This window comes from Chrysochloris asiatica, unplaced genomic scaffold (genome assembly GCF_000296735.1).
Source record: "Chrysochloris asiatica unplaced genomic scaffold, ChrAsi1.0 scaffold00017, whole genome shotgun sequence".
NCBI classification, from domain to species: Eukaryota; Metazoa; Chordata; class Mammalia; order Afrosoricida; family Chrysochloridae; genus Chrysochloris; species Chrysochloris asiatica.
The window spans coordinates 28,860,123-28,869,420 of NW_006408535.1; the positions used below are offsets into that span (position 1 = coordinate 28,860,123).

The window sequence follows — 9,298 nt, forward strand, 5'->3', positions numbered from 1 at the left end:
AGGAGATCTCTAAGCAACTAGGAAGCAGAAGAAACAAAGAAAGATTTTCCTCCAGAGACGACAAGAGAATGCTTTCACCATGAATTCAGACTTCTAGCCTCCTCAACTGTGAGAAAAATGTTTGTTAGAGCCATCTACTTGTTATAGCATATATTTCTGTTATAGCAGCCCTAGCTAAATTAGACAAAATGAAGCTTAAAATCTATATAGTTCATATATTAAGACAATAACAAATCATATAGGAAGTTGGGGAAACATGGGTTGGAAGAGTTGATTATACTACTCCAATCTCTCAATATTTTTATAAGATAACCAATTTTTAGGTTCTGGGAAAATATATTCTCTCAAGGAAGTAAATATATAAAACCAACCTTTTCTCAATTGCAAGAAAATCTCATCTCTCCCTTTCACTGAAAGTGTCCCACACCCAACGAATCCATTCATTCAAAACATGTGTGAAGGGGGCTTTAATTAGTAAGTAAGATCAATTTTATTAATCAAGATCTTTCCACATGGCCAAATAATCAACGAATTCCAAAAACAAAAATCTACATACAGTGAAATTAGAAGTCTCCCAGGATGACAAAAATATATAAATATGTACACCCATAATCATCGCCTCCTCCGAAAACCTGAAAGGAAGGGAAACCAAGAATAAGGCAAAGGACAGGTGAAAAAGCTGAAGGGACAGGGGGAATAAAAGGCCATCTGGAGAGATGGGATCAGCAGGAGTGGGTCCCCTGGGTGGTACTCTTTACATCCTCCCAAGACTAAAGGTAAGAAGTAGGAATCAAAATGAAATGGGATAATAGTTCCTTTAAGTGACACTTTCTAGCTCTATTCAGGGACACCTAAACAGGAGCTGTGGGAACTTAGAAATGGGATCCAGACATCCCTTTTGTGATTGATGCTAATTTCCAGTTTTGCAAAGAATTTAAAAAGCCCATCTAAAAAGACTTGTGTCCACTATAGAAGATACCGTAGAGATTGGTGGACCCAGGCTGACATATCTAGTGAGTTGGCATCTCACTCTACACTTGATCTCCTAAGTTCTAGCCTTTCACTGACCTCTTTTCTTCCGGCCTTTCTTAGACACCTTCTTCCGTTTCTTAACAGGATTCTGGTCCTGAAGACAAATGGAGAAGGGGAGGAATGGCAGTGCACTTCTAAGTATCATCATCGCTTCCCAAGTTCCTCAATCCAACAAGACTCACATTATGTGTGATTGAGGGAATGAAGGTCCCCTTCCACCCTATATCTCAATCTCACCTCATCAAGATGAGGGGTTCCTCCTGTCAAAGCACTGATGTCACTGAAGTGCGTCAGGGAGTGAAGTTGTGAGCTCATGATATCTGCTCGTTTTCGTCGCCCTTTCTCTCGCTTACTGACACTTAGACGTACCATCATGCTCTCCTCATAATTAATCCTGCCAGAGGAAGACAATGTTTCCAGCAGGGTCAGATGACGAAGACACAAAACCAAAGCCAAGAATTTGGGCCCAGGTACTTACCCCTGTTCAGATACTTTCCAAAAAATATCATAGCATGTTAACAGATTACTTATTAAGAACATACACAGTACTCAGCACCATGCTTCCTCAATGAAATATTCTATGCTAGGACATCCTTCCTTCTTAGAGATGAACTCATAGTTCATCCAAAGGAAATTTAAAAAATATTATTATCAGGAAATTCTTATACTTCAGCTCTGTAACACAGGATTACCTAAATGTGCCCTTTTAACTAAATCTATCAACTGTAGAAATTGCTATGTGAACAAAGTTGATGAGTCTGTATTCAAGTTACAACTGCTGTTCTACTTTTCTTCATGAACTTATCTAGCACTTTCAAAGCTGTTCTAAAAACCTGCCTTTACTGCCTTCTCCACAAAAGTGAAACTTATGACAGTGAAGTACAGAATTTTGAAACCCTTCTAGGGAAACTATATATTTTTTATATATAATTTACTTCAGATGGTAGCACCTCAGTCTAAACAGTTGAAAAAGCAAAATCAAAGATAGTTTTTCTAATTACCATTCTGTACTTTCAAAGCCCTAAATTCTTAAAAACTATCATCCCAAGTTTTCTACAACACTTCCTATATGAGTGGTTGTTCTCTTGGTGTTAGACTTAACTATACTCATCCAAAGCACAAGGACAGGTCTCCACAGTCTAGAAATAGGATTCAGACCTGTGTTGATCCTCCTGACTCTGGCGTGTGATATGAGGATGCCGAGCATCACGGATTTCCTCTGGAGCATCAGAGTACTGCTCCTTTAGTTCCCGAATGACAGAGCTGCTCAATGCCCGTTTCTTGGCTCGTTCAAGACGCTTCTTCTCTCGTTCAGCTTCTGTTTCATCTACATGATAAAAACCAGCAGCAGTTATCCCAAAACAGAGAAAAGAGGAGAAACCATTAATGCTGAGGAGGCAGTAGCCAGTTTATACCATAATGTACTGGAACCAAGCGTGGTGGAACGTATTTCTTAGATGCTCCTTTTACAGACTTTTTCCCTGAGACCTCAGACTGGCCTTCCTCTGCTTCATCTTCCTCCTCATCCTCTGAGCTCAACTACAAAAAAAAACCACAATGTCCTCAAATATAAGAAGTATTTTTAAGGCAAAGAAGAAAAAACACAGGTAAGGTATCCTGGAAAAGTGGGGACATAACAGAGAGAGCAAAGGGAATCTCACACTCAACCACTGTAAGAGGCACACTGAGAATCAACAGCAATACAAGAACCCCAGGAGATCCTGGGTCACTCTGAGGCTCATTTGGGTTTCTGGGTTTCAAGTCTTCGTGGAAATCCAGAGCATAATACAATCCCTTACCTTGCTCATCATATTGGCAGGATGAGGCTTAAAGCGAAGTGGGTCATTCTCACCTGAAATAAAAAACCCAGGTTTGATAAGGTTTTGAACTCTCTGATGGTTTCTACTTTATAGCTTGTAGCTTCCCCCACTTACTAAGGCTGCCTGTCACTGCAGTCTTGACCAATTTGTCAATTTGATATTTCAGTTTCTGGTCCAAGGGACGAATCTTTTCTAAAACCTGTAAGACAGTCATAAAATAGGATTACATTCCCTTCCCAAAATTAATCACACACCAAGGTACCTATATTCATATGTTATATAAAACAGCTAAAATATGAACAAAGTAAAGCATACAAAGACAAAAGCACTCTTTTCATTTGGTTTCCTCACTTAACCATGAGAACATCCATTTAAAATGAGCGTTATTGTGTGGCAATACCGTAGCTCAGGATTCTGAAACTTGGAACTCCAAGATGCTAAATGCTTCATACCGTGCGAATCTCTATCAGTCTCAAAACTGCAGCATGTCCCTGAAGAGACCCTCCTGAGGCTTTGTCTAGGATGAGATGGCTCAAATCCATAAGGTACATGAGCAGCAACTGGTCTTTCACTTCCAAAAAGCTGAGACCCTGAGGTGAACATAAGAGAAACATAGATCCAATTTTGGAGAGATTCTGGAGGAAAAAATGGGGTATATGATGTCTTTTTTTCCCAAGTTCAAGATTTCTCCATTTGGTTCACACAAGGTACCCAAAGTAGTCTCAAGAAAGAAGCTGTATATAAGATGCCAACAGAAAGTTATGTTAACATTAAGCACAGCACTGAGATTTACTGGAAGACAACCAGGGCAGAAAAACCAATAAAATCAGCATCAGAGCTAATGACATTTGTGGCCAGATAATTCTTTGTTGTGGGAGGTTGTTCTGGGCATTATAGGATGTTCAGCAGCACCCTTGGCCTCTATCCACCACTAGCTGATCCCCCAGTTGTGACAACCAAAAATGTTTCCAGATACTGCGCACCTTTAAACTAATATAATCAAAACAACTAATTACTGGCTTTATCCCCATACAGTGGAATTGTAAATACAAGTAAAAACAACTATCAGTATGTACTGACATGGAATTAAATCCATGTCAGTGCAAATTGCAGAAAGTGTGCATTACATGGTCTCAATTATAGTGGGGAATGTAATATGAACACATTTTTATATGCAAAAAAAATATCTGGAAGATAGCACTCAATTTACAGCTGTTGTCTCTGGAAAGTGAGATGAGGAAAGGAAAGAATGAGTGCCTATACTGATTTTCAAAAAAATTTTTTACGTCTGACATATATTACTTTTATAATAAAAACCTCTCCAAAAACTGTACCCAGTGTCAATCTGGAGTGATGATTAAAACTGATTTAAAATTTTCTTCTTTGTGTTTTTATGTGTTTCTAAAGTTTCCAAAAGTATTACACTTACAGGCCCCCCAAAATTAAACAAATATTATACAAGTCTTATTTTTTTTAAATTGACATCATTTGTGGGCACTGAGTTACTAATAACATCCACAGCCTTGGAAAGACCTATTTCAGCCAGATTAAATATGAGACAGTTTCAAAAAGCTCATGGAAGAAATTCACAGTTATCTTTTAATTCTATTTTTCCATGAACTTTTTGAAGCCCCCTCATACTTTGCCCAATATTACAACGACAGGTGCAGAGCTGGGACTCAAATTCCATCTGACTCCAACACAAAACTTTAGGTATTTTTTAAACCAACACTCTAAGCTTTGAGATCAGCACTAGTGTGGTATAAGAGAATGAGCAAAAGAATTAAAGTCAAATAACTTAGGTTTAAGTTTTGAATTAGGCATTTAGTAGTCAAATACTGGTTAAGTCACTTAATTATGTGACTTCAATTTCCTCATCTGTAAAATATAAATAGCATTTCCTTCTTGAGTCAATGAGTAATTATGAGAGTCAAAGACATAAAATAAATGCACTTTTTAGGCTACAAAGCATCAAGAAATAATTCCTGGGTGGTGCAAACAGCTAAGCACTTGACTATGAATCAAAAGGTGCCTTGGAAGACAGACTTAGAGATATGCTTCTTGAAAGGCCATAGAAATTCTACTTTGTGCACATGGGGTTGCTGAGTCAGAATAGACTATATATCAAATAACAACAAAGTACCTATAAATGTCTTTGGCCATGAAATTAACAAACTAATATGTAGTAATATGGAGTCCTGGTGTGGCACTGTAGGATAAGCACTGGACGGCAAGGTCGTTTGAACCACAAGGTCACCGATTCAAACTCACCAGCTGCTCCTTGGAAATCCTATACAGGGTCGCTGTGAGTTGGAACTGACTTGATGGCACTTGACAACAACACGTAGTAATAAGATGCACACTAGCAGTTCATCTAAACAAAGGTACTGAAGTGGATCAAAGCATGGTACCCAGAACAAAGAGAGTTAAGAATTTGAGAAGGCTGTTCTGCCATGTTTAATTATTTTAAGTTCAAAGTAGGTTTCAAACATATGAAAAAGATAAAAATATCAATAAAATGTATTTAAATATGTTAATAAAGTGCATGAAGAGAAAAAATAAAATGTTAAACATGCAGCAATCTTTTTAAAGTATAATTCTCCCACTGATTCATATTAACCTAGCACACTGATTTGGCTTGTTCTATTTAAGTATCTTGGGACAAAAGCTCAATATATGAGGGTAAGCCAAAATGTATTGATGCAAAAACACAACCATCTTTATCAAAATATCAAAATGCAAAGCTTTTGTTTCTCATCTAGGTTTATCACTTCTGAAGGTCGTGCTTCCATCCCTCTAACCTATTCCTGAAACAGTCTGCATTTCTCGATTTACACGTCAAAATGGCAGTTAGGGTATTCTCTAGGGATTCAAACTGTGTTCCTTTTTGAGTTTGGGGAACAAAAAGAAGTCTGAAGGGGCAAGATCAGGGGCTGAAGGGTGAATGCGGTATGGTTTCCCAACAAAATTTTCATAGGGCACCCCTTGCTCCCCTCAAAGAATGTTCAGGAATGATATAATAATGAAAGTCTTTGTATACTTTTCAGTTTTCTTAAAAAACTTAAGCCTCTGTGATCATTCTGTGCCTTGAGAAAAGCTATCAAGACTACCCCTTTAGGATCCCAAAATACAGCTGCCATAACCTTCTAAGCTGACCTCTATGTCTCAAAATTAACTGGCCCAACAGATCCCTCGGAAGCCCCTGCTTTGATTAGATCATTTTTTGAAGGCACTCTAGTAAGTCCTGGTGCGGCTCTATACAATAAGCATGTGACTACTAACCCTCGGAAACCCTGTACAGGGTCGCTATGGGTCGGACCCGACTCGATGGCACTTAACAACAACAACAACAACTAACCACAAGGTTGGCAGTTCAAACCATGAGCCCCTCCTTAGAAACCCTATACAGAGTTGCTATGAGTTGGAACCAACTTGATGGCACTTAACAACGAGACCAAGAGAAGCTTATTATTAAGAGAACTTGTCTGAAGACATCTACTGATCTCAGAAACATCTAAACATGCTTTATTTGGAATAAACCCATCCATATATGAACTTGAATCCTAATAGGAATAAGGATACATTTTTTATTTGCTCTCATATTAAAAAGATAACACCAGAATTTTTCCAATCCAAGCAGAGATTAGGGGTTAGGTATCCAGTCTTCTTTCCATAATGATTCCCGAGAACATTCTACAAGACTGCAACTTGACAACTACTATATTTCAATTCTAAGATGCACACCATTTTCATATTTTAACATCTCTAAAATCTGAAAACAGATTCTTGGTGTGGTGCTGTAGGATAAGCACTGGACTGCTAACCACAAGGTCAGTGGTTCAAACCCACCAGCTACTCCTTGGAAACCCTATACAGGATCGCTATGTGTCAGAACTGACTTCATAGCACTTCATAACACAAAATCTGAACACATCTTTCAACCAATGGTATTATATCATAGATTGATAGACATCATTTTTGCTTTGTACAAAAACAAGTGATACATCTGCAGTTAATAGCACCCTCTTGTTACTGTTGAGAGCAGCAAGACAAGATGGCACTGACTCCTTGTAACCTTATGTATAACAGAACAAAACAGTGCCTGTGCCATCTTCATAACCATTGGTATATCTTAGTCCATTATTGCGACCTTCCCACCTAGAGAGCTCATCTTCTAGCACTAAATCAAACAATACTGTGAATCATAGGGTTTTCATTGGCTAATTTTCAGAAATTGTCAGACCTTTCTTCTTAGTCTGTTTTAATCTGGAAGTGCCAATGCCACCTGTCCATCCTGTGAGACCTTGCTGATGTTTGAGGTGCTAGTGGAATAGCTTTTGGCATGACAGCAACACATTAAACACCACAGAATAACAAACAAACAATGGCATCTTAGATTTGATGAACTATCACAGTAACTCCTCAGTTGGCCTACAAGGCTCTTCACAGAATGACTACTTATCCAGATATTTCCTACCACCCCACACATGCAAAATGTACAATCCAACCACATTAAATGACTAAATTCCTTTCCCAGAATTTCACGTTTTCAGGCCTTTGTCTGTGTTGCTTCTTTCTCTCCCTGATTCCTATTTATTCTTCAAAATTGTGTCATCTCCTCCGAGAAGTCTTTCCTTACTCACTCAGCTCTTGTAGCAGTTAATCACGCTCCTCAACTCTTACAGCACCTGCTATAATCCTGCAACATGACCACTATTGCATCTATCTGGCTTCCTACTAGACTCTACATCTACAATGAAAGATCTAGCAAAAACATCAAATTATGTGATACTTACACTTCAAATATGTCTTACCTTCTCTGTAGGAAAAGCTCCAGCTTGAACTTTTTTTGTCAGAGCTTGCACTTGTGCCGTTACAGCCATCACCTGATATGAGGCCAAATACAAGTTGTATTTGTAGAAAACAGTGTGTTGGAAGCTAAGGGGCAGAAGTTTTACAGTGCCACCAAAAAATACCTAAAATACTACAATATTACCATCTTCTCAGTTATGGGATACTGAGGCTCCCTGTTGGAGATGATAATACGCTGGACTGAAAGGTCAGTTGGAACCACAAGGTGAGCTGTGCAAACCCACCAGCTGTTTCTTGGAAACCCTATACAGGGTCGCTATGGGTCAGAACCAACTTGACAGCACTTCACAACAAGAAAGGAGGTATGGTCTTCACCTTACAGAGAAAAATCTTCAAGATAAAGAAGAGATCATCTTTACCAAACTTTGGGAAGGGAATGGAGACCAGGGTCATGGGGGCTGGGAGGGGACTGGGACTGTAAATTTATCTGTACTGGTTGAACTTACAAATATATGTATATTTGTTGTTGTTAAGTGGCATAGAGTTGATTCCGACCCATAGGGACCCTGTATAGGGCTTCTGAGGAGCAGCTCGAGAGCTTGAACCACGGACCTTGCATTTCAAACAGCTTTGCAGTCTGGCGCATTAACTTACAACGCCACATTACAAATATACTAATTAAATGGTCACTCAAACGGCAAAACGTGTCACTTTGTCCATCCGTTCTTTAGTCACAAAAACAAAAAAAATGGATTATTATGATTTCTGGGGGGTTCTTTTAAAGTGTCCAAGCGTTCCTTCGGATGCAGAAATCAATTACTTTGGAATCTAGTCTGAAAACATTTTTCACTCTTACGGTTTTTGCTAGCATTCAAATATCTGTCCCACAAATAACTAGAGTTTGAGGGTGGGGCCCACAGAAACAACCCGTAAGTGCCTATTCTAGCCCTAAGACGCTACTCACCTGCTCCTGGAGGTTTTTCAAAAGTGTCACGGCATTTGGCAGGTCTGACTCTAGCACATCCTACAGTAGGGCAAGGAGGGGGGAGGGTAAAGAAACATCAATCTTGCTGTAAGATTATCAGAAAACGGAACTCTGGGGGGGTGGGAAATACTCTCACACAACCCAGACTTCTAGCTCTTTCCCTCCGATGCAAGCTCGACCTAGCATAAAAGCGGGTTTGCCCCTCAGGAGTGGAGAGGGAACTCCAGCCCCAAGCCTTCATACTGCTGCTTTTGCCCCACTGGTCCACGGAGGCCGCCCTTCTCTTCATCACCACCCTTCACTCCCGGCAACAGTCGGTTCCGCGATGCCTCGAGCAGCTAAGGTGAAAGAAAACGTCCACAATGGCAACCCGAGGAAGATACCACACGATACATACCCGCGCCGCCATCTTCGCAAACCCCGCCTCTTCCGGTACCGTACTTCCGGAGTGACACTTGCTTACTTAATTGATGGAGAACCACTATCTGCACACCTGACGTCCTGTGGCGCTGTAGGATAAGCAATGGACTGGACTGTAAGGAGGCTGCTTTGAGCCTCAAGGTCGGCGGTTCAAACCCACCAGCCGCTTCTCAGAAACCCTACGAGTCGGAACCGACACAACGGCACTTAACAAGCTGCAAACGTAAGC

At 39.9% G+C, this 9,298-nt stretch overlaps 1 protein-coding gene across 1 annotated transcript; it reads right to left on the reverse strand.

Annotated features, from left to right (window-relative positions):
- Positions 1–475: 475 nt before the first annotated feature.
- Positions 476–9,077, reverse strand: NGDN (neuroguidin, EIF4E binding protein). Its single transcript, XM_006835425.1, has 11 exons — positions 9,047–9,077; positions 8,629–8,688; positions 7,667–7,738; positions 3,305–3,442; positions 2,967–3,051; positions 2,832–2,884; positions 2,448–2,571; positions 2,191–2,359; positions 1,270–1,426; positions 1,069–1,126; positions 476–632 (listed from the first exon to the last, which is right to left on the reverse strand). The coding sequence occupies exons 1-11, from the start codon at positions 9,056–9,058 to the stop codon at positions 613–615; spliced, it is 948 nt and encodes a 315-aa protein (XP_006835488.1). The 5' UTR covers positions 9,059–9,077; the 3' UTR covers positions 476–612.
- Positions 9,078–9,298: the final 221 nt, after the last annotated feature.